The sequence below is a fragment of the Centropristis striata genome, chromosome 8 (genome assembly GCF_030273125.1).
Source record: "Centropristis striata isolate RG_2023a ecotype Rhode Island chromosome 8, C.striata_1.0, whole genome shotgun sequence".
In the NCBI taxonomy this organism is placed as follows: Eukaryota; Metazoa; Chordata; class Actinopteri; order Perciformes; family Serranidae; genus Centropristis; species Centropristis striata.
Genome location: NC_081524.1, coordinates 37,047,061 through 37,069,928, shown reverse-complemented (window position 1 = coordinate 37,069,928; position 22,868 = coordinate 37,047,061). Strand labels below are relative to the sequence as shown.

Below are 22,868 nucleotides of genomic sequence, written 5' to 3'. Positions count from 1 at the left end.
CCTTTAAGATCATCACTTCTTTGACAATTTGCCACATTCATAGGCATCAGATAAGAACCCAGCAAAGAAGAGCTAGAGGGAGATTGTTTAGTTATCAGTTTAGTTTATCAGTGTTTTATTGTTGACACTAATATTGTTAACACTGGTACCACTTTACAATAACCAAATAAGTGATGTTTATAGATGGTTTATAAACCAATTATTAACCATTTTCAAAGTGCTATACATATTTAATCGTTAAATGTTTTCAACCAATTTCTTAAAGATATATGAATCATTTCATAATCATTAACATACTTAATTTGGTGTTAAAATTTTTTATAATCAGTGCAACTAAAACTATTAATAAACTATTAATTATAATTTAATTGTTTGTTGATGGTAAAGTAACTATAAACTTACATTAATATACCAATTATTTGTCATTTATAAATTATGTAGTTAGTTAAACATTAATAAATTATGTATTTACCATTCTAAAAGGCCTATAAATAGTTTATAAATTATGATTAAACATTAATAAACTATCTGTTTACCATTTATAAATTTTGGTTATTGTAAAGTGTTACCGTAACACTTTACTCTAAGGTGTCTACATAAGAGTCACATGAGTGTGTCATAAACATGACATGGGATGTGTCATGAACATTAATGACACTTTGAAGTAACATTAATGCTCATGATACTTGTCATGTCATGTTTCTGACAGGCTTGTGTGACTCTTATGTAGACACCTTCAAAATAAAGTGTTACCATATCTTGTTTAAGTCACAAAGGTATGTTCAAAAAATTGCCTAAGTCATTTATTTCTCTTAAGTTACATAATTTATACACATTGTTATTACTATGCCAATAGCCATCCTTTGTTACATCCCTTTTTTTGAGTCAAATGATCAATAAATGTCATATGTTGCACTTTTGGTGAAATTTTTTGTGTTTCCTGCAAAACTTGAAAAAAATGAGTTAGGCGATTATTTTAATAGGGTGACGATATCATGATTTTTTTAAACTGAAGGTTTTGGGGCACAGTCTGAAAACAGTGGGATCAGCAAAAATAATATGTTAGCCTATGTAATCTACATACTTGTATTTCATCTCTTTTGTTATGGTATTGGCCTTCATGATGCTAGTCTGTTAAATTAATTTTTGTGTGTGTATATTTTGTATATTTTTACATATCACACACACATGACTGAAGATGGCCTCAGTGACTTGTCTGGTAGCCTACTGTAAAAAAAAAAAAAAGATAAACAATAGCTACTCAATAAAATTGAGGCAACAGATTGCACGCAATATTATTAATAAATCTAACTGTGTTGCAAGTTGAGTTAATAACTTAACAGGAGGTGCCTGTCAATTAAAAACGGACTAATTCTATTGTGTTGGATTCATTCAAAACTCTCTTGATTTAGAATTACATACACATAAAGATTATATTTAATGTGATCAGAATAAGTAGATTCTATCTCAAACATTTTTATATTAAAGTTACTTAAACAACTGCCTCAAAATCAAGGACGCATTTATATTTAATACATTTTATCAAATATATTAAGTAAACCTATAGAGTGGCTGGGAGGGAAGACTTATTCAATGAGGTGTGGGGCCCATTCCTAGCTCAATTGCTGGACATGTAAGGTTGTCACCATCTACCTATATTTTATTAGATTCAGGTACAGGATTGGTATAGTATGTAGACTTCCTGGGGTGTTTTGTTTTGTTTTGTCTTGTTTTGTTCTGTGGATCTATGTTTTGTGTTGTAGATCTGGCCCGTTTTTACATTGTTGCTGGACTGCATTTCTTTTTTTTTTTTTGGTGTTTGTTTAAAAAATAATAATAAGAAGAAAAAAGACTGGGCAGATACTGATAAATGCTCATAAGATGTTTTTCTTATCCATGTAACTGTAACAAGGTAACATGTATTTGTTTGTATTTGTCTGGCATAAACATCAATAAAAAAAAATATATATATAGCCTATATATATATTAAGTAAAATGAAATGACAACAGAATAATTTACTGACTCTAAAGTTGTTTGTGCCCATCACGGACCGATAGAAATAATAATTACTTTATTTATATTTTTCATTTATTTTTTATATTGTTTATTATTTATTATTACATATTATGTTATATATTTTATATACTGTGCTATTATTATTATTATATACCGTCTAGTCACTATAGCATTGTTGCCATCATGTCACCAGTTTAGTTCTATTCTGTGTTTTTTTCTATTGTTGTTTTTATTTATGCTACCTCAGTATTTTATTCTATTGTATTTTATTGTACTTGAATACCGGACTGCTGTGACAACCGCATTTCCCTTCGGGGATGAATAAAGTTATCTATCTATCTATCTAGAAAACAGACAACGTGCCAAGTTGAGGATATTTTTGGTGTGGAGGCTATTTCGGGCTTTTGTAGCTTTTGCTCTAGCATCGCGAGATGTGTTCATCCTCGGTGTGAGATAACGGGGCAGGTGTTGGCAGCATCAGCATCTCTGCGGTGGAAGCAGACCGGAAGGATGCTGTGGCAGGGAGGAAGCGTGTGGCTTTTATTGTGTTGACGTTGTATCCGATTATAAACAGCTCCGACCTCAACACCGCATCTCGCCCATTTTTTATTTTATTTTATTTTCCCCGCATCAATAGCTGCCATGTTCCCGTCGTGTCAGTCCAAGCCGGCGGACAGCAGCAGCAGCTCCAAGAGGAGCTCCGTGGCCAAGCTGCTGCTGGGGGTCTTCGTGGTCTATATGCTCCACACCGCCTGGCTCCTCTACGGCTTCCTCAACACCAAACCCTGCGATGGGAGCTCCGGAGAGTACTGCATCAGCTCCTACCTGACGGCAAGACCCAGGCTGCAGGTTAGCACAGGCCTTGGTTCCTTTCTCCTTTATCCTCATAATAAACAGACTCAAAAACTGAGTTGAGAATAACTAAACTGCCTTTACACAATCATAATATAGGAGAAATATGAATACTGTGCATTGAGAGGAAACAAAAATAAAAGCAGTGACAAGAACAAAAATATAAAATAGATAAATAACATTATAATGAAAATGTGAAAGCATGAGAGTCCATGTGAGTGGGTCCTGGGCCCTGTTGCTAAGGCCAGCTGCAGATGGGAGGAAGATGTTTTTGTGGCGTGATGTTCTGGTTTTGATGGACTGCAGCCTCCTGCAGGGTTTACAATAGTTTGTGTCCAGAATGGGATGAGAGGGTAAAAACAAAATGTGGTAACGCTTTATAATAAGGTCCTTAATAACCATTAATTAACAAGTAATAAGGCATTGTTCTTGCTTTAGATCCGGTAGTTGCAAAAAGCATAGTTAACTTATAGTTAACTTATAATAGATTAAGATTTCAATTATAGTTATTTCTTTGCATTCCTGAACAGAAAAATGAGTTTTAGTGGTTGAATGTTATGCTTTATTGATTTCTGACTCAGGCCCAAATTTGGGTATAAGAAGGTGAATTCAGTTTGTTGTTTGTCAAATAAATAACAATAACATTTTAGTTTTAAACAAGCTTTTGAAAGATTTCTAAAATAATTATGTTTTCTCATTTTTATGACAGATGGTCTATTCAATTTGTTAAGCCCTGTATATATATATATATATATTATTTAATTCTACCTCATAACAGTAGTTAAAATGAGCCCTATCTTTAGAAAACTGCAGGATTTTTACTTGTAGTGGAGTAATTTCACAGTGTGGTATTAGTACTTTTACTTAAGTAAGGGATCTGAATACTTCTTCCATCACTGGTATACAGTACAGGGTACACAGATAAAACAGAAGACGTGGTAACGCTTTATAATAAGGTCCTTAATAACCATTAATTAACAAGTAATAAGGCATTGTTCTCCCTTTAGATCCGGTAGTTGCAAAAAGCATAGTTAACTTATAGTTAACTTATAATACATGAGCAATAAAGTATATTTTAATATCAATAAGCAAACAAAATCAGATTAATAAAGGCATGGCAAAGACATAATGGGTGGGTCATGGGTGTTTGTAATGCCATTATTAACACTTATATAAGCTTATAAACACACAATAATGTTAATAAGCATCTCGTAAGGACTTACAAGGGCCTTATTACTTGTTAATTAATGGTTATTACAAGGACCTTAATAAAAGCATTACCTAAAATGTTGATACACTTGAGTATTGCAAAAAAACATTTTGTGACGCTGTTTTGATTTTTGAAGACTATATTGACTTTTAATTCAAAGTTTGCATGCAAAGATTGCACAGAAAGTTGGATGTTGGATTGCATAAAAAAGTAAACTTTTATTGTGATATCTTATGTTTTATGCGGTTTGTTCTTTTATACTATGATAGTTTACCTGAAATTAGATTTAAAAATCCCAGTATATCACCTTAGTATTACAGGATAACAATATATTAAGTCATAACTCTTGCATCAAGATACATATTGCCAGATTCTTGCAAAACTCATCATGTTATTGTTGCTCAGTATACAACTCTTGCCAAATCATGTGCAGTTAGTTATGTAAAACAATGGCTTTTGGTTTTGTATTTCAGATTAACTGAATATTTAACAGCAGACAGAATATGTGTTTATCAGTCATCAAGTCTTTGGTGATAAACATGACGGAGGAAATGTGTGCACAGACTTATTATCCTGAACATGACAGTGAAAATATAATTTTTGGGTAGTTAGTTTAGTTTGAGGCTCCAGTCATGAAAAAACACATCATGTTCACATAATGGAACGTATCGTCATGTTTTTCTCATTTGTTCCCAATTTTCATTTCTGCAGTTGCATCTCAGCTCAAACCTTTTTCTGAAATGGAAAGACTGCTTCGAATCTATTATCTTCTTTTTTATTTTATCCAGCTGAGTGTCTTCACCTGCCGCGTGCCCGACAACAGCCAACTCCACCTCGCTGTAAAAATAGACCCCTTTGATCCACACTCTGCTTTTGAGAGGTGGGTTTGATATCTTGATACGTGAAGAAGACTCCCTGCTCATTTCAAAAGAAAACTGTAGAAGCTTCGTCCATGGCCTGAACTGGACTCAGTGGCGGTTCTACACAGGGGCCTCCAGGGGCCACTACGCTGTGAAGAAGCCCTTGGCCCCTGCTGTGGCCCCTGTGTCAAATTAATAATAAAATGATCAATTTATAACAATGAACTGACGGAACAATTTTTACCTATTTTTTGTTCAAACAATATCTCACAAAAAGAACCCAGAATGTGCACATTGTATAATAGTTTAATTGTGCAATAAAAGCTTGTGTGTGTGTATATATATATATATATATATATATATATATATATATATATATATATATATATATACTACTGGTCAAAAGTTTTAGAACACACCAACTTTTCCAGAATTTAATTGAAAATGATGCAGTTTAATGTCTCAGTGTACTCTGAAATTAATGCACATTTGCAACATTTAAAATTCTTTATTGAGCATGATAGTGTTTTGAAAGTAAAAAAAATATTCAAAATCACATTTTATGTTGGACTAAAGGACTAAAAAAAGACACAAAATGACCAAAAAAAGACACAAAATGACAAAAAAGACACCAAAAGACACAAAATGACTAAAAAAAGACACAAAATTACTTACAAAGACATGAAAAGAATTTCAAAAATGGACAAAATAGCCCAAGACTCCATAGAGTTAAGTTGTTAACCCATTTCTTGTTCCCTGAAAAAGGCCTACTTGTATAATTCTGAAATGTACATTATCTTTCAGTTTTGGTTAAGCTTACCTTTTTTTATTTACCTCTGGCAGTTCACCACTTACCTTTGTACCCTTTCAAGCTGTTCATTTGACTTGAACTGCTTGAATTTCAATAAAAAACTGGAAAAATTGGGGTGTTCTAAAACTTTTGACCGGTAGTGTATATAGATCATTCTCACTGTACTGCACTTTCAAATTTAAAAAAAGGATTTGTGCACAAAAATTAGAAATGTCATTGTCGAACAAAGTCTCATTGTTTCAATCAATGTATTTGTATCTTCCAAATATACTTAAATGAGATATTTAAATAAGCTAAAAAAAAGGGTTTGGATGCTTAAATATAATCTTTGCTGTTTTTTAATGTGCCCCTCTGATTAAACACTGGCCCCTGCTTGGCCCCCACAGTAAAACTGGTCTAGAACCGCCACTGACTGGACTGAACATTTTCTTTTTTTATTATGACAGAAACATTGTCAGGTCTTCTCACCTATACCTTGCTCTCTCTCTCTCTCTCTCTCTCTCTCTCCATAGGCAGGTGAATGTCTCTCTACCAGAGGAGACTCGGGCCAACGGCACTCTGTATGCAGTGGTGTATGTTCACAGACCTGCTGTCTCACCTCTGGAGGACAGCAGAGAAGTCCACTACGCAGCTCAGCTCACCACCTACATCATCCCCACACACACTGATGGGCAGAGAGACATGCAGAAGGTAAAATGCACTTCAATATCTGTCAACTTCCTGTCATATTTCCCCTTTACAGCAGAGTTAGATACGCAACCTTGCTGCAAATAAATTACTTTTGTGGTTCCATTAGAGGCAGAGTCCCAGATCTGAGGGTACTGTATCCCACTGGAGACCTCACCTGTCAATCAATATGATGTCAGAGGACTTCACCTTCAACAAGGCGGGGCTTCCTAGTGACGTGCGGCGTTACATGAGAATGTAAGTCACCTGGGGCGGTGGAGGTCAGAGCAGAGTCAGAGCGCTGCTGACTCCAGATTTATTGCAGCTTCTCATCCGTCCACTGCAGAGCTGCAAGGAAACTTTTCAGCCAGTAAACTTCTTCGGTAACGCTTTATATTAAGGTCCTTTTAATAACCATTAATTAACAAGTAATAAGGCCCTAGGTTTATCACCAAAGACTTGATGACTGATAAACACATATTCTGTCTGCTGTTAAATATTCATTTAATCTGAAAAACAAAACAAAAAACATTAAGGCTAAAACCAAAAGCCATTGTTTTACATAACTAACTGCACATGATTTGGCAAGAGTTGTATACTGAGCAACAATAACATGATGAGTTTTGCAAGAATCTGGCAATATGTATCTTGATGCAAGAGTTATGACTTAATATATTGTAATCCTGTAATACTAAGGTGATATAGTGGGATTTTTAAATCTAATTTCAGGTAAACTATCATAGTATAAAGAACAAACCACATAATACATAAGATATCACAAAAAAAGTACTTTTTTATGCAATTACATCCAACATCCAACTTTCTGTGCAATCTTTGCATGCAAACTTTTAATTAAAAATCAATATAGTCTTCAAAAATAAAAACAGTGTCACAAAATGATTTATTGCAATACTCAAGTGTATCAACATTTTGGGTAACGCTTTATATTAAGGTCCTTGTAATAACCATTAATTAACAAGTAATAAGGCCCTTGTAAGTTCTTACAAGATGCTTATTAACATTATTGTGTGTTTATGAGCTTATATAAGTGTTAATAATGGCATTACAAACACCCATAACCCACCCATTATGTCTTTGCCATGCCTTTATTAATCTTATTTTGTTTGCTTATTGATATTAAAATATACTTTATTGCTCATCTATTATAAGTTAACTATAAGTTAACTATGCTTTTTGCAACTACCGGATCTAAAGCGAGAACAATGCCTTATTACTTGTTAATTAATGGTTATTAAGGACCTTATTATAAAGCGTTACCACTTCTTCTGTTTTATCTGTGTTGCCATTGTTAACACTTATATAAGCTTATAAACACACAATAATGTTAATAAGCATCTTGTAAGGACTTACAAGGGCCTTATTACTTGTTAATTAATGTTTATTACAAGGACCTTAATATAAAGCGTTAGCCACCATCCTGCTGTAAATAATGAATCTGCCCCGAGCCAGCGTGTGTGTTTAGACTATACTGACTTCCTGTGTGTCCTTATAGCTCACAGGAGGGCCGACAGATGATCTACCTCCCTCTGCTGCTGGTTAACGAGCTCAGCTTCAGGGTCAGAGACCTGCTGGTAGGAACACTTACACACACTTTAACAGACACTACAGATTATAAAACCTGGGGTCTTAATAAAACAACCTCACATCTATCTATCTATCTATCTATCTATCTATCTATCTATCTATCTATCTATCTATCTATCTATCTATCTATCTATCTATCTATCTATCTATCTATCTATCTATCTATTCACAGGAGATCAACAGCAGCACCGTTGAGCTCCCTCTGACTGTGACCTATGAAGGAATCTCTCTAAGGAGGTTCAGGTTCTGGGTGCATCTGCAGGACGTGGTTTATTCACTGCGACAGTTTGGTGAGCAAATTGTAATTAATATTTGTAATACATATATACATATTTATATATATATATATACACATATATATGGCTATATATGGCTATATATGGCTATATATATATATATATATATATATATATATATATATATATATATATATATACACTACCGGTCAAAAGTTTTAGAACACCCTAATTTTTCCAGTTTTTTATTGAAATTCAAGCAGTTCAAGTCAAATGAACAGCTTGAAAGGGTACAAAGGTAAGTGGTGAACTGCCAGAGGTAAATAAAAAAAGGTAAGGTTAACCAAAACTAAAAAATAATGTACATTTCAGAATTATACAAGTAGGCCTTTTTTCAGGGAACAAGAAATGGGTTAACAACTTAACTCTATGGAGTCTTGGGCTATTTCGTCAATTTTTTAAATTCTTTTCATGTCTTTGTAAGTCATTTTGTGTCTTTTTGTGTCTTTTTTTAGTCATTTTGTGTCTTTTTTTAGTCCTTTAGTCCAACATAAAATGTGATTTTGAATCTTTTTTTTACTTTCAAAACACTATCATGCTCAATAAAGAATTTTAAATGTTGCAAATGTGCATTAATTTCAGAGTACACTGAGAAATTAAACTGCATAATTTTCAATTAAATTCTGGAAAAGTTGGTGTGTTCCAAAACTTTTGACCAGTAGTGTATATATGGCTATATATGGCTATATATGGCTACATATGGCTATATATAGCCATTTTCCATGGTTTTCTTGATAATAACCAAAATCAATATGAAGAAAACCATTGGAAATTTCTAGATATCAGCTCTTAAATTAAACTCTTATCATCTATTTTTGCTGTTATCATTATATTTGTCTGAACAAATGTACCTTTAGTTGCACCAGACATTAAAATGAACAAGAAATTGAAGAAAACAGTATGGTCTCATCATTTTTTTCCCATGACTGTATATCTTTGGCTTTTTGTATCGCATAGTCAGAATCCTAAAATGAAATTGATCCCTCCTCTTGGTTTTTATAGGCTTCACAGAGGAGAACATAGATGAGATTAAAGAAACTTTGATGGGCTCCAACCTCTACCTGTTAGTGTTGACTGCACTCATCACAGCACTGCAGGTGAGACAACACAGCACCACCACACACATTAGAATCCACCTAATAGATTATTGTTTTAGACATTTATGTATGTATATTTATGTATATATGGGCCTCATGCAGCTACATTTTCTTTAAATTCTGTTATACTTACCTTCAGTTCTTGTTAAGAGGAAAAACAAGAGAAACCAACTCCAGCTGCAACCAGGTGTGCTGAATGATAAATCCCACTTGATCATAACTGTTTATTAGCACAATTAACTCCCTCTGAACAGGATATAAAGGAAGCTGTTGATATTATGGCACATGCCGGAAAAAAAGGGTATTGCAAAAAAATCAATAACCTATCCAAAACATGATTTGATATTCCTCAAATTCATTTTTTTTAAAGAAAAATTGGTGAATCCCAGAAATGAATGGGTCGTAACAAAATAAGTTGTGGATTTTCTCAAAAAATAAGAGAAAATTTTATTGTATTTTGCTTCCTGCATGTGGCAATTTTGAACTGTAAAGTTAAAAGCATGTTTCTTCTCTAAATCTGTGATTTTCTGCAGCTCATCTGTGAGTTCTTGGCTCTTAAAAATGACTTTGGTTCGTGGAGAAAAAAGAAGAGCATGGTGGGAATGTCCAGGAAGTCAGGTAAGTAAAATAAACAAGCTTAACTTTTTAAAATAGAGAATTTTCAGTCAATGAACGGCGGCTTAACAGCAATTATAAACACTTCTGCAGACAATTATGCATCACACAGAAAATTTGTGCCCGTAAAATGTCCAGTTAGCGCCTAACAGTTTCTCTGGTCTCCCCTCCATGTTTGTAGTTCTTTGGCGTAGTCTCAGCACTCTGCTGATTTTCCTCCACCTGCTGGAGGAGACCAGTCTGCTGGTGCTGCTGCCTGTTGGATTAGGAGCCTGTGTAGAGGTATTTATATAATCAACCACCTCCAACAGAAAAGATCAAATTAAGATCATAACAGTTTTAACCCTCGAACCTGTCTCGTCAGGTCTGGAAGGTGTTTACAGTGTTTAAGATCCAGTTTCAATGGAAAAGCTCCAAGCTCCATGTGAGTATGATGCCATTTAACCATCTAACATGTGTAGATTGGGTTTTAAATAACTTTATTATTACTTAACTTTAGACTTAAAATAATTAATGCATATACACTACTGGTCAAAAGTTTTAGAACACACCAATTTTTCCAGAATTTAATTGAAAATTATGCAGTTTAATGTCTCAGTGTACTCTGAAATGAATGCACATTTGCAACATTTAAAATTCTTTATTGAGCATGATAGTGTTTTGAAAGTAAAAAAAGGATTCAAAATCACATTTTATGTTGGACTAAAGGACTAAAAAAAGACACAAAATGACCAAAAAAGACACAAAATGACAAAAAAGACACCTAAAGACACAAAATGACTAAAAAAAGACACAAAATGACAAAAAAAGACACAAAGACATGAAAAGAATTTAAAAAATTGACAAAAGACTCCATAGAGTTAAGTTGTTAACCCGCTTCTTGTTCCCTGAAAAAAGGCCTACTTGTATAATTCTGAAATGTACATTATTTTTCAGTTTTGGTTAAGCTTACCTTTTTTTATTTACCTCTGGCAGTTCACCACTTACCTTCGTACCCTTTCAAGCTGTTCATTTGACTTGAACTGCTTGAATTTCAATAAAAAACTGGAAAAATTGGGGTGTTCTAAAACTTTTAACCGGTAGTGTATAAATAATGCATTTCTTTACTTTACTGCTTCTCTTACTGTGCAGGTAAATAAGATGGATGAAGAAGAAAGAAAGACAGTGGAGTACGACACACAGGTGTGTCTTTTCTTGCTTTTCAGAGCTCTGATTTATACTCTGCCTCAGGCTTTGTGTCATTGTAATATTTTGTGTGTGGTTTTCTCTCCAGGCGTCCAGATACTTGTCCTACTTGGTGTATCCTCTGTGTATCAGTGGAGCTATTTTCTCACTGGCCTACTTACGCCAAAAGAGGTGAGCTTTGCCACGAGGCTGAAATGTTTCTTCCAAATGTCACACACTCATGTGCTCAGTCTGCTTGTAACATTTAATATAAACTCTTTCCTGGTTCCTAATCTCTGACTGTAAGGAAGTGTGTTCAGCAGTCAGATATGAATCAGACCTGAATATTTCTTTAATAATAATGGCAGACTGGGCTTTTTCAGGAGGGAATCTTAAAGAGACAGGCGCAAAAACGGAGCATTTCAGACAGAGAGTAAATACCAGTATATTCAGACAGACAGTATGAGAAAAAAATAATGTGCTTTTAGACATTAAAGCACAAGTAGATGTTTTAGTAGAAACCCAAAATACAAGTGTGAAATTAGAAATAATCAAAATAGTTCCCCTTTTTAAAATATGTTCTACTCCAGTAGTTCTCAACCTTTTTGAGTCGCGACCCCCAATTTAACATGCATGTTGTCCGCGACCCCCACTCACTGAACAGAATCACGCACAGTTCAGATCACCCAAAAAAGAAACAAAACGACCAAAAAAAGTAAACAATATGACCAAAAAAGACACAAATTGACCACAAAATGATAAAAAGACACAAAATGACCAAAAAAGAGACAAATTGACCACAAAATGATAAAAAAAGACACAAAATGACCAAAAAAGACACAAAATGACCACAAAATGATAAAAAAAGACATAAAATGACCAAAAAAGACACAAATTGACCACAAAATGATAAAATAGACACAAAATGACCAAAAAAGAGACAAATTGACCACAAAATGATAAAAAAAAGACACAAAATGACCAAAAAAGAGACAAATTGACCACAAAATGATTAAAAAAAAGACACAAAATGACCAAAAAAGACACAAAATGACCAAAAAGACACAAAATGACCAAAAAAAGACACAAAATGACCCAAAAAAGAAACAAAATGACCAAAAAGACACAAATGAGCAAAAAAAAGACACAAAATGACCCAAAAAAGAAACAAAATTACCAAAAAAAGGAAACAAAATGACCAAAAGAGACACAAATTGACCACAAAATGATAAAAAAAAAAGATACAAAATGACAAAAAAAACGCAAAATGACCAAAAAAAGACATTAAATGACCAAAAAGACTAAAACACATTAACACATGAACACTCTAACACAGTGGAGACAGAGCTGACTTCCAAAATGATTTGCCGACCCCCAGAAATCATCTCGCGACCTCAAGGTTGAGAATAGCTGTTCTCATGTATTTGTCATTGTATTCATATAAAATTGTTTTTTGTTGACAGTTACTATTCGTGGCTGATTAACACCCTGGTGACTGGTGAGTTCATGTCCATCATTTGTCCTGGTGAAACAACCACATCTGTTTGGTTCAGTTAATTTGTTGACAGCACTATTTTTCAGTGTTCTGCTTCTTTTTTAAAAAAACAAAAAACAACTTTTAGGCACACAGTTACATCCACAGCAGTTGAACAGCTTCTAGATAAATATTCATAGCAACAACAAAAAACCTTCTCACATCACATCCTGCTGATACATTTCCCTTAGTTTTAACTTCTTTTTTGTATGTAGTTAATGTAATATTAACCACTCGTGTTCATTGACTCTTTTTCTTTACTCCTCTCAGGAGTGTATGCCTTTGGCTTCCTGTCTATGGCCCCACAGCTCTTCATCAACCACAAGGTCTGTTCTGTCTAGAAGTGTACCTACAGTTGAAACCAGAAGTTTACATACTCTATATAAAAAGACACATATGCTTTTTTTTCTCACTGTCTGACATGAAATCAGACAATCACTTTTCCTGTTTTAGGTCCGTTAGGATTACCAAAATTATTTCTATTTGCTAAATGCCAGAATAACGAGAGAAGGATTTTTTTAGACAATTTTTATTACTTTCTTCAAAGTCAGAAGTTTACATACACTAACATTATTATGCCTTGAAACTATTTAGGAAAGCCCAGATGATGCTGTCATGTCTTTGGAAGCTTCTGATAGGTTTATTGACAACATTAGAGTTAATTAGAGACACACCTGTGGATGTATTTTAAGGCACACCTGAAACACACTGCTTCTTTGTGTAACATCATGGGAAAGTCAAAAGAAATCAACCAAGATATCAGGGAGATAATTGTGGACTTGCAAATAGAAATAATGTTGTTCATCCTGACCAGTGGCAGTTCTACACAGGGGCCTCCAGGGGCCACTGCCCCTGTGAAGAAGCCCTTGGCCCCTGCTGTGGCCCCTGTGTCAAATTAATAATGAAATGATCAATTTATAACGATGAACAATGGAACAATTCTTACCTAATTTTTGTTCAAACAATATCTCATTGTACACAAAAGGAACCCAGAATGTGTACATTGTATAATAGTTGAATTGTGCAATAAAAGCACAAAGTGTATATATAAAAAGATTATTCTCACTGCACTGCACTTTCAAAATAAATACGTAATTGTGCACAAAAATGTGAAATGTCATTTTCTTACAAAAATAATTGTCATTTCTCATTGTTTCAATCAATGTATTTATATCTTCCAAATATACTTAAATAAGATGTTTAAATAAGCTAAAATAAGGGTTTTGATTCCTTAGATATCATCTTTGTTGTTTTTAATGATCCTGACGGGCCTAAAACAGTAAAAGTGAGAAAAAAAGCATATGTGTCTTTTTATATAGTGTATGTAAACTTCTGGTTTCAACTGTAATTATCTGATTAAAGTGCTAAATGATATATATGAACTGTCCTCTGTTGTGTTTCCTCTCTGGATCAGTTGAAGTCTGTGAGCCACCTGCAGGGGACAGTGTTGATGTACAGAGTGAGTGAGAATATTTCTCTTTTCAAACAGAAACACTGACACATTCTGTGCAGCAAAGAGGTTAAAAGGTTACCTTTGTGTCTCGGTTTCTTTTTTTTGTATTTTCCATGTTGTTGAGCTCATTATCGTCTCCTCTCTTTCTCTCTCCATCAGGGAGTGAACACGCTGATCTCAGATCTGTGTTCCTGTGCCAACTTTTTCTCCTCCTCCGTCTCCTTCTCCTCCTCTCATCAACTGTCCTGCTTCAGAGATGAGCTCTTCTTCTTCCTCTACCTCTACCAGCGAAGGTAGGATACTCCACACATGCATAATACCACACTGTAAAAAAAAAAAAAAAAAAAAAAAATCAGTTTAATTAACGGTAAAATACTGGCAGCTGTGGTTGCCAGAACTTCACTGTAAAAAATACAGTGAGTGGGTTTTCTACTGAAAATCTAAATGTAAATATCAGCAAAATTTAGACTGAATAATCCTGATATTTTTAATTTTACATACATGTTTTAAAAATATTTTTACAGTTTAAGTTTTGTACTATTCCTTGATTTACAGTAGTTAAGTGTCTTCTACAGTGATATACATTTTTTTATTATTTTACGCCCTGTTTCTGATGCAATTTGACAGTATTTTACTGTAATTTCGACAACATTTTTTACAGTGTACAAAACACACACACACACACACACACACACACACACACACACACACACACACACACACATTCTTGTACTTCTATCTTTGTGAGGACCCTCATTGGAACAGTGAATTCCCTACCAAGGTTATAATAGTTTTGAATTTTTCATTAGTTTTAGTTGTGAATTTTTGTTTTCAAATTCAGTTAGTTTTAATGAGTTTTTAGAGTGAGTTAGCTAGTTTTAGTTTAGTTTTATTTTTTTGAAATGCTTTAGTTTTCATTAGTTTTAGTTTTTTTTTGTTGGGTGGGAGATTAAAAGAGGTCACAGTAAATTTTGCCTTTATTTCCTTCATCTTATCCATCTTAATTATTTTTGAAAAAGGTTGACAAAGACCAAAACTAAAGACATTTTTTACTATAATTTTAGTTAGTTTTAGTTAGTTTTGTAACCACAAAATACAGTTTCAGTTAATTATCATTATCATGTAACCTTTGACCCTTAAAACAAAGTCTGAAATCTCAAAAAAGCCTTTAAAGAAGTGAGGACCGGCCGAAATGTCCTCACTTTGCAAAAATGTCCTCACTCTGTTGGTTAAAAAGGTGTTCCGGTCCTCACCAAGGTTATAATAGTTTTGGATTTTTCATTAGTTTTAGTTTTAATTTCGTTGTGAATTTTTGTTTTCAAATTCAGTTAGTTTTAGTTAGTTTTTAGAGTGAGTTTTCTAGTTTTAGTTTAGTTTTTAGTTTTTGAAAATGCTTAGTTTTAGTTTAGTTTTTATTAGTTTTAGTTTTTTTTGTAATGGGCTATATGTTGGGTGCGTGATTCAAAGAGGTCATAATAAATGTTTCCTTTATTTCCTTTGGTTTATCATCTCAGCCCCAATAAGGTTATTAACTCTTACAGTTCTGGTGTTTTGAATTTTGGTTGGAGTGTAGACATCCCAGTCTCTGTAAACATATTTACCATGTGTTGCATGTTCAAATAGAAACACTGAATTATGAATGAAAAAAGTTGACAAAAACGAAAACTAAGGACATTTTCACTATAATTTTAGTTAGTTTTGTAACCACACAATACAGTTTCAGTTAGTTATAATTTTTTAAAAAACTCTTGTTTTTATTTTTATTTCAGTTAACGAAAATGTTTTTTCAATTCTAGTTTTCGTTAACTATAATAACCTTGGTCCTCACTATGTAGGAAGTACAAGAACACACACATAAACACACACACACACATTTACCTCAATGACTTCTGTCTGTAACATAACCCTGCTTTTTTTCTTCTTCTGCTGTCTCCACCAGGCGTTACGCTCCCAAGGCCAGGAGGCGAGAGTCTGGGACTCACAGCAAGAAGCTAAAGACTCAATAAGGAGAAGACAAGTTCCTCCTCTTTCTTTTTTCAGAAATGAATGCACAAACACAGAAAAACTGAACGTTGAAGATGTGACTTGGAGGCTCAGGCAGGACTCAGACTGATCCGAGACGAGCTGTTCTTCCTCTGACTGTTCACTGCTGTACACTCACGGTGCTGCTGCTTCCTGCTTGGCATCAAAGAAGCTTTCCCCTTTACTCTCCACTGGTTCAATCACTCATCTACATACACTCTCTGCTGCACGTTATGCAAGAAGAATCATATCATAATTTGTATTTGCTCGATTTTGCTCTTTATGAAGACATAAGGGGTAATTTTGTTTCTTTTTTTGGTAATTTTGTTTCTTTTTTGGGTCATTTTGTGTCTTTTTTTGGTCATTTTGTGTCTTTTTTGGTCATTTTGTGGTCAATTTGTGTCTTTTTTGGTCATTTTGTGTCTTTTTTTGGTCATTTTGTGTCTTTTTTGCTCATTTTGTGTCTCTTTTTTGGTCATTTTATGTCTTTTTTGCTCATTTTTGTCTTTTTTGATCATTTTGTGGTCAATTTGTGTCTTTTTTGCTCATTTTGTTTCCTTTTTTTGACTGAAGGTGTTTCCTCAAGTTGGCTTTCATACGGCAGTCTGAACAGCTTGAACCACAATTTTCCTAAAAAAAAAATGTTTTTATTATTTTTTCAATAGATTTATACATGTACAGTATATTCTGTACTGTATGTGAGTCAATTGAAGCTGGGGCTGATAAAGGCATATAATGCTATATGAAGTTTTACAATTGTATAAACTGAAACATTCAAGCCCAGGAAAGCATCATTTTTACACATTATATCACAATTATTCTGCACATTTACCCGAACTTACCCGAAATTTTCTTTCCATGGAACCATTCCGATCCTGACTACATTTTAAAATAACGTCCTTTGGTTTGAACTTTGCATGGCTTTGCAGCACCAGTGTGTAGTTTTATATACACTACTGGTCAAAAGTTTTAGAACACACCAACTTTTCCAGAATTTAATTGAAAATGATGCAGTTTAATGTCTCAGTGGACTCTGAAATTAATGCACATTTGCAACATTTAAAATGCTTTATTGAGCATGATAGTGTTTTGAAAGTAAAAAAAAGATTCAAAATCACATTTTATGTTGGACTAAAGGACTAAAAAAAGACACAAAATGAGCAAAATAAGACACAAAATGACAAAAAAAGACACCTAAAGACACAAAATGACTAAAAAAAGACACAAAATGACCAAAATAAGACACAAAATGACAAAAAAGACACCTAAAGACACAAAATGACTAAAAAAAGACAAAACGACAAAAAAAGACACAAAATGACCAAAATAAGACACAAAATGACAAAAAAGACACCTAAAGACACAAAATGACAAAAAAGACACCTAAAGACACAAAATGACTAAAAAAAGACACAAAATGACAAAAAAAGACACAAAAAGACACAAAATGACTTACAAAGACATGAAAAGAATGAAAAGAATGAAAAAAATTGACAAAATAGCCCAAGACTCCATAGAGTTAAGTTGTTAACCCATTTCTTGTTCCCTGAAAAAAGGCCTACTTGTATAATTCTGAAATGTACATTATTTTTCAGTTTTTGTTAACCTTACCTTTTTTTTATTTACTTCTGGCAGTTCACCACTTACCTTTGTACCCTTTCAAGCTGTTCATTTGACTTGAACTGCTTGAATTTCAATAAAAAACTGGAAAAATCGGGGTGTTCTAAAACTTTTGACCGGTAGTGTATACCTGCAGGGTTGCAGATAAGCAACACAGCCTCAGACAGAAATGAGAAGTTCAGACCAGTAACATTTTACTCTAATAATGACGTGGTGATACAGCCTGATTGGGTTGTATTGCAGGTAAAAGAGGGTTCATGCTACCTGTTGTGTAGATTTAATGTTAGTCTTGCATAGCTAGAATATCATCAGATAAAATATTTTCTTGTATTTCCCGAATGTTCACAATATTGTGAGCAAGTTGATCCCTTACTGCAAATATCCTGATGGCATGTGTCTATGAAATCCCTGCAGTGCATTTTGACCTACAACATACAGTATAGCTGCTTAATTCACTTTCACTCAAAAACACAATATGAGAAACATTTGTCTGCAGAAAACATAACCACTACACTGTAAATCAACTGTTTTATTGTGCTTTTATTTGCAGATATCTGCTCTAATTTCTGCTTTTTGCTGACTGAATTGCTCGAGCACGACAATAATATACAACCTTCAAATTATTTTTAAGATTTTTTTTTATTTTTCATTGTTTTCAGCAATGCAACCTGCTTGTTATTTTTTTTATAATATGAAATAAAAATAAATGTGACTGGCTTTTTTTGGGCGTTTATTGCGACAGCTGCTGTGTGATGGTTGACGTGCATGTATGCGTGTGTGCCAGTTCTCTATCAACACAATCAGGAGAACAACAGACTGGAAATTATGGCAACTCCCTGACTGGTTTCTGTTTAGGAAGTATTCATAATTTTCTCTCATGCTTTGAGTTGTGTCTTGTTATTTAAGGAGAGAATAAATATCCTCACTGTGTCCCATAATGATTCAGGTTTGGTGTCAGGAAATAAATGTAAATTGACAGAGAATCCTAAAAAAAAGTGTGTATGTGTGCTAGGTGTGTGTGTGCTGTGTGTGTGTGTGTGTGTGTGTGTGTGTGTGTGTGTGTGTGCTGGGTGTGTGTGTGCTGGTGCATTCCTCTGGACAGATTGGATGTGACAGATATGATGTGACATTCTGAGAATGTCTTCAAGTAATAAATACTTTTGAAATCTACACGTCCATCTAGGGCAGCTATTCTCAACCTTGGGGTTGGTCACTTAATGTCTATTTTTGGTCATTGGGGTTTTTTTTGTCATTTTGTGTCTTTTTTTAGTCATTTTGTGTCTTTTTTTGGTAATTTTGTTTCTTTTTTGGTCATTTTGTGTCTTTTTTTGGTCATTTTGTGTCTTTCTAGGTCATTTTGTGTCTTTTTTGGTCATTTTGTGTTTTTCCTGGTCTTTTTTGGTCATTTTGTGTCTTTTTTTATAATTTTGTGGTCAATTTGTTTCTTTTTTGGGTCATTTTGTGTCTTTTTTGGGTCATTTTGTGTCTTTTTTGGTCATTTTGTGTTTTTCCTGGTCTTTTTTGGTCATTTTGTGTCTTTTTTGGTCATTTTGTGTCTTTTTAGGTCATTTTGTGGTCAATGTGTGTCTTTATTGGTCATTTTGTGTCTTTTTTTGGTCATTTTGTGTCTTTTTTTTTGGTCATTTTGTGTCTTTTTTGATCATTTTGTGGTCCATTCGTGTCTTTTTTGCTCATTTTGTTTCCTTTTTTTGGTCATTTTGTTTCTTTTTTGGGTGATCTTAACTGTGCATGTGAAATTGTGTTCAGTGAGCGGGGGTTGCGACTCAAAAAGGTTGAGAACTACTGATCTAGGGAAGAAAAGTTACTTAAACCCATAAGAACCCAGACCCAGTAATCTTTAAAGGAAAATTATGGGGGATATACCACAGACCAAGTGGACCACATAGAACACATTTATGATGTTTAAAAAAAAAAAATTATTACACCTAAATGTCAAAGATCTGTGATGTGACATAAATGTTACATTGGGTGTTTATGGTATTTGTGTTCATAATATTTCTTGTTTTAAAATGAATAAACTAGACATTTTCTGCTTACAGAAACACAAATTTGACTTTTTCTTTGCATCTCCACAACATATAATAAAATCGAGACATTAATAATGGTGTTTAACACCAAATTATCACAAATTTTCAGATTTGTTTTTAAGTAACAAATTAATAATAAATAAAAAAACAAATAACCATTTGCCTTTTTGTTTGCATCTCCATAACATATATCAAAATTGTGACAGGAAATATGGTCAGAACAAGTTAAATGCAATACAGGACACCCTATTAATAGGTTAGACTTGTTAAATGGGGTTAATCTTAGATTCTAGACGATTGTTGTTTGACCCCTTCACCTTCCCTCACATCAACCTCTGTGCTATTTATATCAAGTAACTTACTCTTAGTGTCTAACATTGCAGCAGAAGGGTTTACATTACAGTTTCTGAAAGCCTGATGCATCTCATACATAAAGGCTAAAGGTTTCCTTGTGTCCCATGCAGTGGGGCTTTACCACAAAACTATGGTATGTGACGAGTTGGGAGTCAGACCGGTCTGATATATTTGAGATATGTCAGCAAACAGTTGCTTATTTAAACATCTACCAGTTACAGAACAAGCTTTTATTTGGAGTCATGTTAATGTCTACTCATGATTTATATTCACTGTCTTTTAGCTTAGTTTTGGTTTCCACCAACTGAAATTTATAGTTTCTGGTGGCTTAATGAACACCATTTCTCATATGACCCTGTAACCTCTGTAAAATGCTTCAAAATATGTCTAAAAGCTAATTTAAGTTTAAGTTTTAAAATTCTAATTCACACACGAATACACTTTTTTAACATGTTCATTTTTGTTTTTAATTGTTTTTGTTATTGTCATTATAACTTGTTGATTTTATACATTTGTTTTTTCTATTATCAGTTTATTACTTTCTAATAACTATGAAATTTTAGGTGGAGGCTTTGTGGGTTTTCTGCCTCTCCCTGCACTTTACATTATATGTTATCTTTGTCATTTTATGTAATTCTAACTGTGTAAATAAAATAAAACCTAAAAAACCTAAACCTATGACCCAGATGTTTGTGGGCTTAACGACACGGCCAACAGGTAAAGCGAGTCGATGAGCGAGTGGAAGAGTTGTGACTAGCACACACGTGTCTGTAGGACTGAAGGTAGTAATTGTTGTTAGACAGCAAGGAGTACAACTAGAAAGTCAAGAAAATGACTAAATGACAGGTGAGTTTTGTGGATATGGCGGGGAAAAAACTGCAATGAAAGTCAAAACTTTGGCTGTTGATGACATCAGTGAGAGTAAATAAATAAATAAAAGTTGCAGGCCAACACCTAAATAAAGACCTGAAACTCATAAGTAGCTGCAGGTCCTGGTGATAATTCTCTGATGGTTCATTCAGCCACTTTAATGTCTATACTTTATTCCTATTTTTCTTATTTCTGCACTTTACCTTGCTACATGTGCTCATACACTGCAAAAAAAGAAAAGTTGGGTGAACTCAAAATTTCAAGGCAACAAACTTCGATAAAATTTTAAGTTGGACAATTAAACTAAATATTTTAAGTTTTGTTTTTGAGTTTGCTCAACTCTGAATTTCTCTGGCACGATTGTAACGCTGCTATGAAATGTCAGCTAATGTTGTGACCACAATTTTGAGTTAGCATTGATACGCTACTGGCTACTCTTGTAGCTGGAACAAGCGGCGCTGCTAGCATCAGTTAGCCGCTTGCATCAGTTAGCCGCTAGCTTTCGCTAATGAGTTAGCAGAATATTGTCTCTTGTTTTGAACCCCAACTTAAAGATATAAGTAACAATAACTCACAAACTTGTTTTTGAGCAGACAACTGGCTTCCTTTGTTGTGCTAACTTACATTATTGCCCTAAATGTCAGTAATTTATATTTCCAAATTTTACCAAATTAAATGACTGTTTTAGGCCAAAAGATACAAGTTGGCTTTTTTGCAGTGTAGTTGTATTTAAATAGAAATGGGAGTTCCCTCCTCACTGAAGAAAGGAAAGTCAACAGCCCTTGAAGAAGCCCTGCAGCACAGGTTGTGCTCAATATACCAAAGGTGATGACATAACTCTGAATGTATGACTTGCTTCGTCAGCCTCTGCGCCACACTTTGACACACTGTGTTTCAGTTAACAGGGGCTTGACTCAATGAGCCACATTGTGTCCGGCGTCTGTGATTGGCAGCAGATAAATAAAGGATAAGTATCTGTGAAACCACGGCGAGATCTAGGAATGCACCATGCACACACGCACACACACAGGCTGTGTGAGATGCTTTCAGTGGCATGATGTTGGACGGTGAAGTGGGTGGATCTGTTGTGATGAGGAGCTTCTGTAAAACAAACAATAGAAACCGCACACACAGGCACACCAGGTTAGACAGCGGAGGCTCAGGTGGTGAACAGACCTGTCATGAAGATGCTGCTCCGCTTCGTCCTCCTCGCCCTCCTCGTCTCGCCAGGTAAGCAAACCCCAAACTCCTCAAACCTGAGGTCAAAGGGTCAGGGGCTTTTCTCATTTAGGACCAATCTCACCTGTGGCTTTTTTTAACACAGGCAAAATAGAGGTGGTACATCAGGGAATCTTGCAGGAAAGGCTTCAGTTTCAGAGAGAAAAACAGATTAAAATCACCTAAAGTCACCACTTCTGTCTTCATAAAGTCTGTTTTAGTTGCGGTTAAAGAAATGTTTTATTATGATGAACCTGAATTGAAGTACAATGGTTAAAAATTAATTTGTTTTTCTGGTGAAAATTTTAAGACTTTCTCACACAATTGTTCCTCAAAATACATGGAAGCCCATAAGTTTGGAATAATTTTGGGTAACACTTTATATTAAGGTCCTTGTAATAACCATTAATTAACAAGTAATAAGGCCCTTGTAAGTCCTTACAAGATGCTTATTAACATTATTGTGTTTATAAGCTTATATAAGTGTTAATAATGGCATTACAAACACCCATGACCCACCCATTATGTCTTTGCCATGCCTTTATTAATCTTATTT

The 22,868-nt window shown here is 34.2% G+C and overlaps 1 protein-coding gene across 1 annotated transcript; it reads left to right on the top strand.

The window, feature by feature from the left end:
- The first annotated feature begins 2,526 nt into the window (after positions 1-2,526).
- Positions 2,527-16,227, top strand: LOC131976925 (lipid scramblase CLPTM1L-like). The gene is made up of 17 exons (XM_059340145.1): positions 2,527-2,866; positions 4,868-4,959; positions 6,263-6,440; positions 6,547-6,674; positions 7,930-8,008; positions 8,194-8,311; positions 9,320-9,414; positions 9,948-10,032; positions 10,211-10,311; positions 10,394-10,453; positions 11,161-11,211; positions 11,303-11,385; positions 12,657-12,691; positions 12,998-13,053; positions 14,142-14,186; positions 14,340-14,473; positions 16,120-16,227. The coding sequence occupies exons 1-17, from the start codon at positions 2,660-2,662 to the stop codon at positions 16,184-16,186; spliced, it is 1,614 nt and encodes a 537-aa protein (XP_059196128.1). The 5' UTR covers positions 2,527-2,659; the 3' UTR covers positions 16,187-16,227.
- The last annotated feature ends 6,641 nt before the right edge of the window (positions 16,228-22,868 follow it).

Excerpts from the sequence above, each read along its gene's own strand:
- LOC131976925 (XM_059340145.1), top strand. The coding sequence starts at position 2,660 with ATGTTCCCGTCGTGTCAGTCCAAGCCGGCGGACAGCAGCAGCAGCTCC. Across the intron at positions 13,054-14,141 it reads AGCTCTTCATCAACCACAAG|TTGAAGTCTGTGAGCCACCT; the intron begins GTCTGTTCTGTC and ends TCTCTGGATCAG. Across the intron at positions 14,474-16,119 it reads CTCTACCTCTACCAGCGAAG|GCGTTACGCTCCCAAGGCCA; the intron begins GTAGGATACTCC and ends TGTCTCCACCAG.